The sequence below is a fragment of the Pleurodeles waltl genome, chromosome 4_2 (genome assembly GCF_031143425.1).
Source record: "Pleurodeles waltl isolate 20211129_DDA chromosome 4_2, aPleWal1.hap1.20221129, whole genome shotgun sequence".
Taxonomy (NCBI): domain Eukaryota; kingdom Metazoa; phylum Chordata; class Amphibia; order Caudata; family Salamandridae; genus Pleurodeles; species Pleurodeles waltl.
In genome coordinates this window covers 843,032,325-843,049,454 of record NC_090443.1, presented here as the reverse complement: position 1 = coordinate 843,049,454, position 17,130 = coordinate 843,032,325, and the positions used below count along the sequence as shown (strand labels likewise).

Genomic DNA, 17,130 nt, shown 5'->3' with positions numbered 1-17,130 from the left:
CCCTGCCTCATTAATCCCAATGTAATCCATCAATATTGTACAGCTCTGGGCTTCCCCCTCCTTTTCCCTTGACGTTTCCCCTCATTTCTCTGTCCTTTCTTCATCCTTTCTCTTTCCTTCTCAACCTTGACTTCTCACTTCCTCTTCCCTCATTCCTAACTTTAATTAGTTTCCCATCTTTGCCTGCACTTACTCTGCCCCTTCCCCCATTCCCACTGAATCCACTACATCTGTCTCTTGCCACTTTCCTCCCATCTTCATCTTCATTCTTCCTCCTTCTGCAACCAGCACTTCCAATTCAGTATTGTGTGTCCTGCTCCTTTCTCCATTCCTTGCTGCATCTTCTGCATCAGCTCCCTGGCCTTGCTTCTTGCACTGGTTCCCCATGCCACACCCAGTCCTATTTCATCCTACTACCATCTCCTCCTCTTTCACTTTCTTCCACCTTTTCCTTATGCTCCTTCGTCCATCTCTATTCCTACCTACTCTAAGTCCCTCTTTTAACAGCTCCTTTCTCCCACATCCTCTTTATCACCCACTCCCTCTACTATCCACTTTTCTCCAATTCTATCCTTCTCTCTAGTTCTCCCTTCCTACTGTCAGAAACCCCTCCCTTCTGTCTCCGTCATTTTCTCTCTTCTAATTATACCTCTCCTTACGTTCCTATTATTCACCCTCTTCCAATTTTCTTATCTCTCCTCAATCTCCCTGCCTACCTATCATATCTTCCTTTCTCAGTATTTCAATTCTCCCACTCCTTCTCCCTCACCTAAAGTTCCTCTCTTCTACTTCATCCCCACTATGTCCTTTTCTCTAATCCTTGTCACTCCCTATATGTTGTTGTGATGTACCGGGTAGAATTGATGTGTTTTTTATTTAAATTTTTGAACCTCTGGTGCAACCAACTCATCACTGTTGTGCTACTATGGAAAGTGCCCCCATGAATAAACAAATAAATACATAAGTAAATAAATGAATAAATGGAGTGATTATCAAAATTATTTGGCAGCCTCTAGTCAACCATTGAATTTTAGTTGGACTGCAACTTTTGTCCTCCCATGTGTAAAATTTGACAAGGAACTGAACGTGAAGTTTAGGATTTAGGTTAAGCAAACAATAACAAAAAATATTGGCAGTTTCATCATCGTCATCATCATAAAAATATGTTTATTTCTGTGTAAAACCTCTTAAAAACACATAAGAAAAACACAATGAATTTATTATGCATTGAATAGTTGATAAAATACATTAGAAACAGCAACTGATTATAATAACTTTAAGTTAAAAATAATTACGCAATAGTAAAAGCCCGCCACACAGTTGCCAAAGAATGAACCTAAATGGCAGTCACTGGCTTATGTGAATGCAATGTACTCAAAAGAGGACTAGTGTATATAACATACAGTCGAAAGCTAGTTGTCAATCCATGGTTAGTACAATTCAACAATTGTACACATATCAGTCAAGGATCAGCTTGTCCCTTTCCTTATGTCTTCAGGAGAGCTATATGAAATCAAGAACTTTCTTAGTAATCAAGCTGAGAATAAAAACTTGACTTGTTCTTGGTATTCTGATGCCACTGCTCACTGATGAGTTCCCAATATCTATTCACCTGGTGGTTTTTTGTGGCTTTTCAGATTTTTGTGAGATAGTTCCCAATAGTTTGATATCCAAGACCCTGATTTAGATCTAGGCCGTGTTACTGTCCAGCTGTGTTGATGGCAGACCTGAAAAGACTGTCAAGCCAATTGTGTTCCGCCTGCTGTATTTAGATGTTACGGTTCTGCAAGTGGATTGACTGGCAGCAGATTGCTGATGGAGGGAGAGGGCGGTGGGAACTAATGGATTTCATACAATTGCAGGGGCTTTGGAAGAGAGGTAAGTGACACACACACACTGCCCCTTAGCCATATGTGTCCCCCTGCATTACACATTACACAGCAAACCACATACACACCATCATACATTACAATTCCAACACAGCCCGTACATGCTGAGAACACACCATTGACAATGCACATACACATAACACAAGCACAACAACCAACACAACTACACACTCAGCTACACAAACACACTCACACATCCACAACTACACACAGCACGACAACACCTTCCACACAACACTCACCTGAACTTGTCACACAGCAACAAAACATACACAACAACATTGGTCTCAGATGTAAGTGAAACACACACAGGCACAACCACACCAATCTCTCCCACTCCCTACACCTCAGACAGTCAAACCACACACACACAAATGCACCCAGGCACACATACACAACACATAGGACAAACCTACTCATAAAGGTCCTCTTGCAATGCACACATATGGACACCGTTGTCTAGTGTGAGTGTACTGTCAATGAATGATGACACCACAATGACAGTTGTGTATGAGTGCGATATGCGTGTTGTGCCAGTGTGTCCTGAGACATGCGTGACACCTATGTGTACCCCACAATGCATGTCACAGTAATTTAAAAAAATTACTCCAACATGTACCTGCCTGCAGTGGCCTGGACCTCCCGTGCAGTGCCCACCCAACGTACCCTGACCTTCGAGTCTGGCGACAGGAGGTGTTTTGTTTTCTCCATAGGTCAGTGGCTGCAGTGATGGCGGGTGTTATCCAGTCATGTCCAGTCTAAAGTGGGGTAGAATAGGGGAAAAAGGTGAGTTTTCACCCCTTTCCTCAGACTGCCACTTTTTTCTTGGTGGTATGGTACATCCAAATCTCAACAGCTGGAAGGGTGTCTGAGTTTCCATCGTCAACCACTTTTCCATCTCTCACTGTTAACACGGATGGTGTTTCCTGATGGAGACAGCGGTTCCAATGCAGGCTTTTATATCCGGGACCACCAGCATCTAAATACACGGGGCAGACCGTTGCGGCTGGGGACAGGCTTTCAGTCCAAAAATCTATAGTGGTACTGTTACTGCGTTTGAAACTGTCAGTTACATTTTGCTTTTCTGTCCCATTACAACAATAATATGCATTAGTACTGGAAATAACCTGGTGACTATATACTTTCAGTCTATCACGGCAAATTTATCATTTCTTGGCCATAAAGGCAAAAGTTTTGACATCACTGGCAATGCAAGGCATTGCCAGGAAAAAGAGAACAATGAGCATGGATAAGGGTAGAATATCAGCCTAGGTCTATACTGTGGTAATGCAGTAAAGCATGCATTACATTAATTGTTGTTCTTGCCCCTTATTCAGGGCTTTCCCTATGGCATGCTGGGCAATGGATACACCACTGGGCCATTGATCCTCTGTAGTCAATACATGGTGGATGAACTGCAAAGTAAACCTGAAAGAACATGAATTGAGGCTTAAAGTGGGTGCCTTCCTTCGTTCAGTCGATATGACCATATCTGTGTTTTCCACTTTAGTCCCATATGTGCTCTACTGTGTTTTAGCATACATCACTTAGTGGGTTTGTGTTGTGCTGCATCTCTCTTTTAAGAGGGTGATCCAATAGGAGGGGAACATTTGGTAGTTTGTGTCTTTTTAAGGCTAGTGTTAGCAAAGACCTTTTGATTTTCTAAAATTTATATGTATACCATACTTGCATGTGTAGGAATTCAGACAGCCCTCTTCATCCATTGGTCTGTTATTGTGCTATCCACGTGTTTTTCCACCCACTAAAGCATACAGCATGGTGCAACTTCAATGTGAGTAACAGTATTCTGTTCTTTCAGAAGCTGGCTGCCTGCTGCCTAGCAGTGATGCCATAGATTTACAGTGATGTAAAGTAGTCCAGGTGGGCTCTCAGAATCACAGTATGCCTCAAATTGCATTCTGGTGAAGAAAACCAATAATGATGCTTGTCAAATGCCAATGTTGTACGTGGTCCGAAAAGCTGTCCGTACTGTTTGTCATACACATAAAGGCTTACTGAAAGGATATTGAGCATTGCACGTCGAAGGCCACTGCAGAGGGACTCTTTTTCGTACAAAAGTCCAAATAAATCATAAATAACAAACGTGAGACTGGCGCAACAACCCGCACACTATTTTGCCAGTAGATGGGCACACGGGAAAAATGCCATTATTCACAGTGAGAGGAACCAATGGATGAAGTGGGCTGACCTATTGCCCCTTGCTGTATGCTTTGGTGGGTGAAAGCAAAATGTGAATAACACTAAAACTGACCAATAACTGACGAGGCACCCTATATTTATGTACGTATAGGTATGCCTTTTTAATTAAAACCTTTTGGGAAAAATCATAAGGTCTTGGCTAGCACCAGAATTTCATAAATGTTTATCATAGACTCTAGCAGTAGTAAAAGAAAACTTTTATTATGTAGGATTTAAAATCGTAATACCACAAATACAGCTGCTAGCATACTATTGTCATAAAATAATCCTAGTGCACTAAAGCTGCATGGTATATAAATACTTTTTTGTGAGTCTAAAAGTGATAAAGTTAAAGAAGAAAGAGAATTTTAATTTATTACTTGACATTTAGTGGGTATTATTAGAGAGTGAACAATATTAGTAAAACTGTGTCACTGAAATATAATGTGAAATAACATGTATTAAAAGGCCTAACTGAAAACTATGTGCTAGAAAATAAAACACAAGCTTTGAAACGTTATCACTCTGGTGTCAGCCACAATGAAGTTCAACATGAACTTAAATAATGACTAATGAAAATATCTTTTGTTTAATAATAATTAAATATAGTGACAAGATGAATATTAATATGTTATAAAAGGAAATCTTTGAAATTTAAATGAAATGTTTTATTCTTCATGTTTTAGCATTAGTTAAAAGGCCTCATTTTTTAGTAATTTTCCAGAGGCGCAATGTTTAAAAGAGTGTTAACTCTGCAAAATGATTTTGCTTCAAATATCCTGTGTGACTAGCACAGTGGAAATTTCTGTCTTGTTCTTACTGCTGGTGTTGCATATTTCCTTGAGAAAAACGGTTATTCTAACAATGAGCCTCAGTGCTCAATGTCGTGTTTTCATGTTGCATATTTTGTTCTTGCTCGAGTTTTAGTTTTTGGCAGAAAGCACATGTTATGTTTCTACGTACTTTTAAATGTAATCTTTGTATGGAAGCTGATGTCTGGAGAAGAGAGAGGAGTTACAGCATGATCCAATCAGGGCTGCAGAAAAAGTGAAGAGATACATATGAAGCGCAGATGATGTTTTATTGGCTGCAAACTAAACCACCTCATAGTCTGTCCAATAGAAGCTTAGTTAGTAGTTTTTGGGACTTTGATATAGCAATGTTTTAGGTGATGTAAATTCTGTTCCAGTTTTATTCTGAGCCAGATGTTGCTTAGTTCTTGCCTATGATTCTAACAGTTCAGATATATTAGGCCCAACTTTACTGAACTGTTTCACTTTCATGCCCTGATGCTGTCTAATTAAGACCTGATGTTCCAACACTCTGCTGAGGAAGATTCTACTGATTGCTGATCCATTTAGGAGAGGTATAAATCATGTGCATTTGTCTTTCTTGCAGGGTTTTCGCCCTTAGAAAATCCAACCTCTTATTTTGGTTAGCACCATAGTTAGATGATTTCCGAATTAATTTGGTTTTATTTTCCTTTTTGCATGAAGCCCACACATGCTTTCTAATTAGAGTAATAGTTAGGGATGCCTGATCCAATGTCTAAGTTTGACCATTTATTAATTGTTTTAAACTTATTCAACTGCACAAACTAAATGTATGCTTTTTCTATTTTTCACTTGATTTTGTTGCTGTTCTGCATTGTTCTTTTGGAGTGTTTAATGATAAATGTTTTAGTCAGATTGAGATTCTTCAGGCATTTTGGACAGCCTGTGATGTTTCTGTATTTCTACCATTTGGTCCTGCACATGATTTATGTGATCTTAGTATTGTTAATGTAAAGGGCAAAATCTTTTGAACTTTACTGAAGTGATGTGTAATTCATGGCCACATTGGTCATGGTGTGTGTGAATTACTGACTCCAATTGATTATGTTGATTATTTGATGTTATATTTGATGATTATTGGTTCATATTGTCTGGTTAGACGATTTTACAGTCCCGTCTGAGTCAAAAGATACGAGTCGCCCTCTGAGGGTAATAGATGACTCACCCTGTACGTGTCACCTTATCATAATAATATAAAAGCAAATAAGGTCTGACACACCGCAGAGCTCAATTAGCCCAGAATGTTAAGGCATTTAAGACGGATGAACCAGTTGACAGGCTCTTACAGTTGCCTTTAAACAGAATCTGTCTGAAGTTACTGCACTTTGTCTCTATATGGCAGTCCCAAAAGGAAGTCGCATCTTGGCAGATGATACAGCTGTTTTATCAGAGAAGCTTTGTGACGGTATTGCATGCCTCTTCATTAAAGATTAGTCAGACATCTTGTTTGCAAAAGTCTAAGAGTGCAAAGCAAAGGATGGCAGATGGTCTATGTACTCTGAACTGAAGGCACAGAGGCACCTGATGTGTTTCCTTAAAGATTCCTCTCTGGAATTCTTCACATTCTGGGATAGGGCTGTGGAGCAGTCAAAGGCAATGGAAGTCCTTTTTCACTCGTGGCTTCAGAGAAGATGCTAAGTAATTTAGTTGTACGATATTGTTTAATTATTGGAACCTCCATGAGGATTTCAATAGGTCAGTTTCGAACAAGCTTTGCATTGTGGATGTCGATTTCCATTCGTCATTAGACACCTTCATCAGTGATCCCATTACCTACGTTTTGTTTCTCCAGCAATAGTGCTGTCTTTGTTCTATAAAGGGAAAGAAACGGATTGTGCCCAGGCTCAATCCAACACTTAAAGAGCCAGAAATTTGAGTGTGCGCGCAGCAGATTTGGTGTATGCTCTACAGAAGGACAAAAAACTGTACTCAATAGTTACAGACATTGCTATAGTACCTAATTCTAATTGTATTCTATGTTGTGGGAGTGATTAACAGACATAAGCAGTCGCAGAAGACTAAAGATTTAAATTATGTCCAAAGTTTTGTCTAGATATCATACAAATAGGGCATGATTGGATCAACATTAGAAGCAAATGCTGTCAATACACCAAAGCTCGGGCATCTGCCATGTGTATAAAGAAACTGGCTCAAGCCTCTGACTACATTAATACATTTAGAAATCAAGGTTTTCATATGTTCTTGCCCCTGAAATTTTGGTTTATATTTGTTTAACAGCTTTCTGTTAGATTCATTTATTTTTCATTTGAAACTAACTTTCGTTTTTGAGATGTTTATTTGGAGGTATCTCTGGTTATTGTACTCAGTTAGTGTATCAAGCCACCTCTGAAGCCCCACAGGCATAATGGATAGAATGACTAATGACAGATGGATGATTGCATGTAAAACATTTGCGACGAAGGACACTGCAGTTCTGCAAAATGCCTTTTTATTGTCAACAAAACACATTTTATGAATCAGAAATGTTTTTCAGACTCATAAAATAGGCTTTGCCACCCATACCAAAATGCAATTTGGAAGGAGTATAAATAAGAGTTTGTTTCAAATGTTGATTGGGTATGGGATGGATCAGTGGTCTGAGACTGCAATTCTGATTACAAACTATTGAACAGTTACCAACACGGCACAGGAGGTAGTAACTGATTTGCAAATGGAAAGGGTGTCCGCAAAGGAGGATGATGCCAGCTCCCTTTGGAATAGTTTTGTTATTTTAAAACGTTATCATTCATCAGGCAGGTCTTTCCAGGACCTCCTAAGAAAGGTGATTTTGAGTTGCAACCTATTAGTAAGTAGGCCACTTTGCAAACTCAGAGTAAATTCGTTAAAAGTTGGTGCACAAGTAGCATTCACTTATTTGTGAACAAATAGACTTCTGGTCTAAGTCATCTGCGTAGCTCAAATTGGAAATGTGATCGCTACACAGTTTTGGTGGAAATTATTTGTTTAAATTAGTGATCTTGGCTGGTCTGAGATGTACAGAAAACAACATGGATGCCAAAATAACCCCTGTTTGAACCCACCTGATGTAAAGATTTTAGATGTAGACTTCCATCTCAGTTAGCTTCACCTGGATTCTGCTGTATGTGTGTAGTGTGACAATTAAACTCAGTAATGAGGATCTCCTAGACTTGCAATTTGATCCATAGTCAGATACAAGTGAATGTGTTACAGTAATCCACAAAACATGCAAGGAGTGTGTCATGGTAGCTGGAGGTTCCTTTAATGGTTTATAATCCCGTCTGTGTTCAGTGTAGAAGGTTATTGTCTTTAGCTCCAGTCTAATTTGCTACAAGTAGTTTAGTGAGGATCTTTCGAATCCAGTAGTAAAATTAATCAGTAGTTACTGGGATCTGATTTGTTTCCCTTCTTGCATGTAGTTTGAATGAGTGAGACACGAAGGTGGAAGGATACCTTTAGTAAGGATGTTGCTTAAAGCAGAATGGGAGTTGCTGCCTATATTGACAATGATTATTTTAATATGGTAACTACTATCCATTCGGCCCTTAAGCTCTGCATGGTTTGCTTGATGTGATTAGGGTCAAGATGAAGGAATAATTGTTTTAGGTTCCTCTGTTGGGGGTACAAATAGCTTGTCATTGTTGTTTCTGCTCAAGCACAATATGTAGATTTCCCACTGTGCTCAAGGTATACTGAGGTCTCTGCTCCAATTATATTGCACTTGTTGGTGCCATTGCCTTTTAGGAGCCATAAATTCCTGCTATCTCTTATTTTTATGGGAAGATGTAGCGCCATACCTCTATTCTCCAGGTTCCCCCTTTTTATGTGCATTAACTCCGCTTTCTAAAAATGTTTGTGCAGCCTGAATAATTAACATCCGAGACAGGTTTGGTTTTTTTCAGGATTTTGCACAGGGTCCTTCTGTAAGATATTTTGATATAGATTAATTTTAAGGAAAGGGTGTTTGGTTGAAGATTGCTTCATAACTTAATACTGGGTCTGATGACTGGTACACAAGTTAGTGCTAGGAAGGGAGGTGCAAATAATTTCAGCTGCGGCACACCAAGGCTTACCACAAAATGCCCACTCTCCCACACGGCTTAGACTTTAAGGCATTATCTGTGCTTACTCTTGAGTCCCTTGGGAGTTTTTGACAATGGCATTTAGGGTTATCATCCTTGTGATTTTCTTGTACTTTAAAGGCAATGCTAATATTTGAGGGTGATAATCATTCTCCATTCTCTGACTGATTTTGTACCTCTTTTTATAGTGAAACTCCAACACATTAGTAAAGGTGTAGGCTACTTTAATTTTAATGATGCTTCCACCAGTTGCGTAAGTGATTTGCAGTCTCATTAGGTCCTTAAAATGTAATCTGTTCAGAAATTCAAAGGTACGTTTGACTTGCTCAGTGTAATCAGTTTTTTAAAGTTTTGCATTCTAAATCTTCTTGAAAGAAGTTGGAGGTGAACTCTCCATTTATTATTGAAATGGCAGAGAGGTTCTCAAGAATTAATGATTTAATTTTGTTGAGAAAAACGTCATGTTTGTGTTTAGCTAATTTCAGAATGGACTGTAAACAAATGAAGACAATCTGGCGTTGAGTGGTTTCCCCCTTGGTGTTAGCTGCTAAAATAAAGTATGGTCTTAATGGAATCACTTTTATTCAGCTGACCAGAAAGCAGTTGACCAGTATTGTTAGGCTGCCACTTCATCAGTCCTTTATGTCAGTTAAAGCCCCCTTCTCTATTACCTGGAGTACTCCAGTACTTGTAAACATATTACTTTCAATTTCATAAAAAGTGAAATAAATTATCCCTGAAAATGTCAGTTTGTTTGTTCAGCCCAGCTATATTTCATGAAAATAAATATATGTCATTTTCCCAGGGATGTTCTGCTTTTAGCCTTGCTAGATTTAAAGGATAGTAATGTCTTTGGTATCGTCTCATGGCAGAGAGGTCCAGGAGGAGTGTGTAGAGACCTGCAACAGAGTGCGGCTCAACCAATCACCTTCAAGCTTGGTTTCGGACCACAAGGTAATCACTGTTCAGAGGTCTGAGTGCCCGTTTACTTCAATTGTTAGAGTATCACAATCCTCAAGAGATAGGGAGTGTCGGTCCTGCAAGTTTACAATTCTCCTTCTCGGCATTGTGTTGTTTGAGGGTAGATGGATTTGGTTTTGCATTTGAGCCTTGGCTCTGATTTTTTACTTGCCACTAGGCTTTAATCATTGCTCTCCCCTTTTCATCTAGTAGTCTTTTATATTGTCATTAGGTTAGTTGATGAATGTGACCTGGCCTGGTGATGTTGTTTTGTAACACTCTGTTTGGACCCAGCGATTATCTTGTACGTTTTCTCTGTTTGGACAATCAATGCAATAGTTTTGAGAGTGCCACAAACTGCATTAAAAAAGAGCAGATCTGTGTAAGTCAGGGAAGAGTCACCGTTTGGAGGATTATTGTAATAGTGAAGACCTACCGGACTGTTTAACTTAAACTGTCCTAAGATGCCAAGTTAATTTTAAGTTCTATTGGATACTCAACTGATATTAGCTAGCATTAAAATCTCAAAAATTCAGGTTCCCTGAATCTGCTAGGTTGACTAAATCTTGTTCTGTTATGTCCCATTTGGTTACTGACAGCCTACAACTGGGCAGATCTGGTAGTGAAAGAGGAGGTAGGTAAGTGAAGCAAAGGTTAAGGGAAAAGTGAAGACAGTAGTTATGCTGTGGGCTGGTAGGCCAGGTCAGATTCTGACACTCATCCCTTTCGCAATAGTATTGGCTTGTTCGCACCTATGTGGCCTCGAGCCTCAAGGCGCAAGCTGCACGGGGCACTACCTGACATGGACACTTACTGTCCTCTACAACAATATCTCTTCTGAGAGCTCTACTGCAAGTAGGCCGGCAGGCTCCGCCCATCTTAGGCTTGTAAGATATTCCGGATCCCCAGAGAACTCCACTGGTGACTCTGTGTGCAGGAGCTGGCATTTCAAGGGAGCAGCAACACAGGGTGCAGGGCGCAGCTGTACCAGGAGTCTACAGAATGCAAGAGCATGCACAAAGAGGCAGGCATGAGCAGCTCTGCCTCCTTCCTCGGATTGAAGGGTCAAAAGGAAGCAGTCTGGCGACTCTTGTAGTTTAGAAGGACACACAATTGTAAATACAAACATACCACTTTCCTGCCCATATGCAACCGTGTAAGCATTGCCTGATGAATTCTGATGCTTGTATTTTATGGTAATGATATCCTATCCATAAGGAAACACAGGAGCAGTCTGGTGTAGGGGTGGATTGCACGTGTTCCTATTTATGCAACTGCAGTCAGATATGTAGCATTAAGGTACAATAAAGGCGCCTGTGTACGTATTTGGTTAAAGTCCGCTTGATGCACGCAGAGCTCTCCTTTCAGCAATAGCTGCATTTTAAGAAATGCTGTCACATAAATGTGAAATTGTGACCCAGGTTACCATTAACTTGAGAAAAAATAGCAACGAATCTGCCTCCTTAGAAGTTAAGATGAGAAAAATGTATTACCTGGCACAGTTGCAAAAGTAATTTACTATAAAGCATGACTTTAACTTGTAAAATGGTTTACTTCAGATGAAAGAATTGCTCAGATGAAACAAGCGATACCGCTAACCTACAAATGCTCTGATAAAATGGTGCATGAAAAAACAGCCTTTCAGAACCTAATGAAGATGCACTTTAGGTCAAATGAGGGCCTGCTTACAGGCAAACAAGGCCTTTCTCAAAACAATGGCAACTTACTTGAGAACACTTACAAATTTACTGTATATGCAAGGGGAAACATTCAAGTTACTGGTAAACTGCCTGTTTGGAAACTAACAAGAAAGAGGTCCTTCAGTTACTGCACCACCACCTCGGTTTAACAATGCAGAATGAATGAGCAAGCACAACAAACCCCTGTTCAAGAAACGCGGTGGGAATTCAGATCTCAGAGTAGACGTTTGAGTGAGCACTTTTATTCATGGCAAGAACTGAATATTAAATGTGCGTCCTGGTTATTTTAAATAATTATTAAAAATACTGCCTGTTAATAGTAAATGAAAATTAAAAAATATTACCTGGTTATTTTAAATACAAAAAATACCTTTGGTGTGGGCGACAACCTTATAATACAGAGGAAATAACGTTGTTTCTCAGAATTTGTACCGATGAACTAAGCATGGATCGGGCAGGTGAAGCTCTTCTCGATTTTACAATAGATCACGGGGTTTGGTATTTGAATAGCAGATTTCTGGGGGGAGTGACACTGAAATCACTTTTATTGGAATGCTGTCAAAGAGTCTTGTAAAAACAGCCACTCTAGCTCCCTGGCAGATAAGGAGGGAGGGTAAAATTAGTCCGAATAGTGTCACACTAAAATGTGTACAGGTTCCATCTGCGTTCGTTCTTTACAGAATTGGTTTAGAGCCTCCTTTACTGCTTCTCACGTAAAATCACCACATTTCCCTCGTTTCATATGCAGGCTTTGTTGTACTCATGTCACAAACCCCACTGGAGCTCAAAGGTTGGTTAAGACATGTCTGGGCTTTATGCACACCACTGATATATCAACACATCTTAAAATATCGAATGTGACTTTTCTTTTGCAAAATATGTGACGAAAATGAAGCACTTATATGTAGGGAAATAAAGATTAATACAAGTATCTTTCTTCTCTTATTTAGGGGTATATTTTGACACTTATTTGAACCAGCTTAAACTCAATTATACTAACAGCCTAGTATGCCTCTGTCTTAATGGGATCTTAAATGGATTTGCCCAAGAGTATGTTTATAAATATACTGAACAAAGATAAAAATCCAAGGGCCTGATTTAGATATTGGCGGACAAGTTACTCCATCACAGTGGTTACAGATATTCCGTCCATCAAAATCTAAATCACATTACATCCTATGGGATTTAGATTTCGGCAGACGGAATAACCGTCACTGTTGTGACAGAGAAACTCGTCAATATCTGCATCAGGCCCTGAATCTGTTGATCTGCTGATCTGCTGATGTGGAACACAAAATATTTTGGATCCTGATGCAGACAAGTAAAAAGATAAACATATCAGCATGCTATGATCACTGCATTGATAGTTGATTCTGCTGATCAACAAGAAAGACATGGTGAATCTGATAAAAGAGGTTATCTGGTAGGAAAAATGTATCCCTTCACAACAAAAGAAGATGAAGTGTAGCGTGAATATCTACGAGAATCTCAAGGAAGATTTTTATTTGTCACTCTACATTCTACCTTTTTCTTTAATTAAAATCAAAAAGCAAGTACAGACCCTGCGTTGGTCACCTAACTCCATCACCATCACAACATCATTTCCTTTGCCTGTCATCTCTGGGGTGCTGGTTCAGAAAAAAGCAGAAGTAATCTTCTCTAAGCTTGATGGCAGAGGTGCTTAAACATAGTGAGGATAGGAGAGAGTAATTAATAGAAGGCAGCTTTTAACACAGTGTTAAAATTAAAAATATCAGGTTGGGAAACTAAACTTCTTGAATGCTTTTAATGCACAAATTGTGAGCAGCACGGTAAATAACCAACAGACAAGTGCCATCTCAACTTGCCAGAGCTCTCGTCTATTTGTTGCAAAGTGATGTAAAACAGAATAAGAAAAGCAGTAGATGAACACATTACGCATATCTTTGAAAATATGGATAATGTATTTTCTCTGCAGATGCACAGAACCTAAGAAATTATGTGAAGAATTAGCAAGGTGTAAACCCAACAGTCAGTATAAGTAGAAACTAATCATGTACAATAGAAGCTTTCACTGACTTTTCTGGGCTTACTGGCAGTTTTTTTTAATCTGGTTTACCTAGAATCATGATATGTTGTGTACATACAGTCTTGTAAATCAGGTTTTAACAGAGACTCACCAGTTTTCCCGTGGCACTTTGCCCGCCCTCATTTAGCCAGAATCCTGGAAGCATGGCTGAATAATATGGTCCCCAGATGCCAGGAACAAAAATAGGAGAGTCACTGATCTGGGAAAAATGAATAGTAAATTGATGTGTTAGATTCCAAGTTTTTGTGTAAAATGCACAGCATAGGATCAGACAGTCATCAACCAAATGCAGGATAAACATACGTAATAAATGGATATTAGATTGTCTGGGTACCAACATAGGATTCACACAAGCTTCAAAGGTTTTCTCTTTTGTACTCTTAAGCCATATCAATACTGACACTACAGTTAATAAATTCACATTTTGCAAAGGTACACTGTACAACTGTGGGTCAGAGGAAAGATACCATGCAATCAAATATAATAAAGCACTTTGTCATATATGCAATTAGTGAGATGTGTCAGGTACCAATGCGTACACTGTATACAAATGGTTCTTTAGAACCCCACCCCTTTGAAAAATCCACACAAGATATCCCAAAATTAGGAAATATGCAACAATAGTTTTGGATCTGCATCCTAAATCTTTGCCCTGAAGACGTGATTATGTGTTTTTCCTGGTCCAACAGAACTGAAATTATCCACTGGGATGCACACATGGTATGACTGCATGCAATATTTCCAATCTGAGCAATTCAGAGTTTGGTAACATTACATGCCAAAATAAAATACATCAACAAACTTGATCAGAACATAAGAATCGCATAACACACAGAACATACATCATTTATGTGTGCCTAAAACAGATAGTTGAGTCAAAAAACATAATTAAGTGGATGTTTGGCAAACACCTCCAGCAGCAGGCACTGGTAAAATAACAGGCAGTCAGTTTGTTATTTCTAGTCAAAGGGAAAGCGTCGATACACAATTCATTGCCATCCTCTGGCCTGGAGAGATACTGAACAAAATTAAGTGCGCCAACAAGTCACCATGGCTGCAGAGCGACTGAGGAAGCATATACTTTCAGAACAGGTACTTGGTGAAGACACAGTGAAGGAGGAGGCAAGCCTCACAAAACAACTCTTTGACTAAAAAAGATCATAACCAGACTGTGGAATGCCATTACAAATAAAGTTAATGCCTTCTCCATCCTGCCACGGATAGTGGAGGATTGCAAAAAGACATTCAATAAATTAAAAAGGAGGATTTGAGAGGTGCTTACAAAACCTGGTCACAGAAGAAGATCCATGGGAGGAGATGATTCATAACATCATTAATATCATCAACATAGAGGCAAACAAGAAGGAACAGTGCTTGGCAGAACAGAAGAGCTAGGTAAGAGCCAGAAAAAAATAAATATTTATTTTAAAAAGAGTATAAGGATATTTTAGGAAATATCAGACACCTATGGATCTTGTAATGCTTTTGCTATTGTGACACGTGGCGTAATATTATATTTCTGTAATACTTTATATTTTATTAGATGGCACCTGTAAGTATAGCTTCATGTGTACTTGAAGGCCAACCCTGCCCACTAACACAATATTATGGGTGCACATTTTCTACTTGCTATAAACTCTGTGTTAGATCAGAACACCAAATTACTTTAAAGGGTTGTGACATATCTATTGCTCCAAAGCACATTGTATGCACCTCACATGTGTAAACTCTGGGCCTTATTTAGAGAATGTCTAATGGGCCTCTCCATCACACCGTGGCAGATATTCCATCTGTTATATTACAAGTGTTATATGTTGTAATACACTGTAATATAGTGTATGGAACATCTGTCATGCTTGTGATGCAGTATTCTGTCTGGCAAACTCTAAAGAAGTGAATTAGTTTTTTAAGGTGGGTTATACATGGATGGCCTTTGATCCCCTGCTTAATAACTATCAATTAATCTCTTCTGCTACATGGGTAAATCCTTACTTGGGATTACATCTGTGGTCAGCTAATGCAGAGGCCAACAACAGTATGCATCTCATTGTGCGTCATCTTGTTAACAAATGCATTAAGTAAACACAACTCTAACATAAAATGTTTACATTCAAATAATATAGAATTACCTTAACATTGCAGAGCACATGCCAGAGCAACCATTCACTAGTCATGCTCCAACACTAATATATGCAACAACTTGAAGAAAGGTATTGCACTACCATTTAGTGCTCCATCCCCTGAGAGGGTACCAAATGCATGGGCATGCGTGTAGTTTTGTGGTCCCCAAGGTGCTTATAAGAAAAGCCAAGTCTTCAGCTTCTTGCGGACCTCAAGCAGTGAGGAGGAGGCTCTGATGTGTGGAGGGAGGTTGTTCCATGTCTTGGGTGTGATGTAAGAGAGTGAGTGTCTGGTGGGCTGGTGAATATGCTGCTGTTCAGGTATTCTGGTCTTGTGTTGTGTAGGGCTTTGTATGCGTGCGTGATAAGTTTGAATTGACTGCTCTTGTGAATGGGGAGCCAATGAAGCTGAGGTGCGGTGTGGTGTGGGAGATCAAGTATGAATCTTGCAGCAGTGTTCTGGATGGTCTGGTGTCTGTGTAGTTGTTTGAAGATTCCGGAATTGAGACTGTTTTCATAGTCCAGCCTGCTGGTGATGAGTGTTTGCATCATGGTCTGTCTGGTGTTCCAAGGCAACCATTTGAAGAATTTTAACAGCATGCATGGGATGTAGAAGCAGGAGTTGAACACTGCGTTGACTTGAGCCGTCATGTTAAGCTTGCCATCCATGATGATCCCTGGATGTCTTGCATCGTATGTGGGTGTGGGTGTTTGTCCTAGCTCCAACGGCCACCAGAGGGAGTCCCAGGGTAGAACTTGTTGCTGAAGACCAGTACTTCCGTCTTGTCAGAGATGATTTGCATCCAAAATGTTGGGTTCTTCCTATAAGGAAGGAATCGGTTTATTTGAAAGGGAATGCTGGTATGCTCATCTTGTGGAGTCATCTGATGAGTGTTATGAGAGACAGTGCTAAGGGCCAGAAAGAGGTTGAGCAGGATGAGGGCCACTGTATCCCCTCAGTCCAGGATGATTTGAATGTCATCAGTGGCCACAATGAGTGCTGTTTCAGTGCTGTGGTTCTTTCTTAACCCTGATTGAGTACCGCCAAGCAGAAGGTGAAGTTAGAGGCGGGTTGTGAGTTGCTTGGTAATGGCCTTCTCAATCACTTTGGCTGGGTAGGGAGCAGGGAAATGGGTCAGAAGTTGCTAAGTTGATTTGGGTCATGTGTGGCCTTCTTGAAGACGTTGATTTCTGCAAGTTACCATTCATCCGGGAAAGTGGCAGATATGATGGAGGTGTTGATGATGTAAGTCAGGGTGGTGCTGACTGGTGATGTTCTCAGGTTGTAGATGAAGTAGGG

General features: G+C 39.7%; 1 protein-coding gene across 5 annotated transcripts in view; it reads right to left on the bottom strand.

Annotated features, from left to right (window-relative positions):
* FGGY (FGGY carbohydrate kinase domain containing) overlaps window positions 1-17,130 on the bottom strand; it is a 1,529,104-nt gene that overhangs the window by 490,985 nt on the left and 1,020,989 nt on the right. For all 5 annotated transcript variants that reach the window (XR_011202985.1, XM_069232576.1, XM_069232575.1 and 2 more), the window contains exon 9: window positions 13,802-13,909. Coding sequence is in view for 4 of the 5 variants with exons in the window: in XM_069232576.1 (XP_069088677.1) it covers window positions 13,802-13,909 (108 nt within the window). In the remaining variant the exon portion in view is untranslated. The remainder of the gene's footprint in view (window positions 1-13,801; window positions 13,910-17,130) is intronic.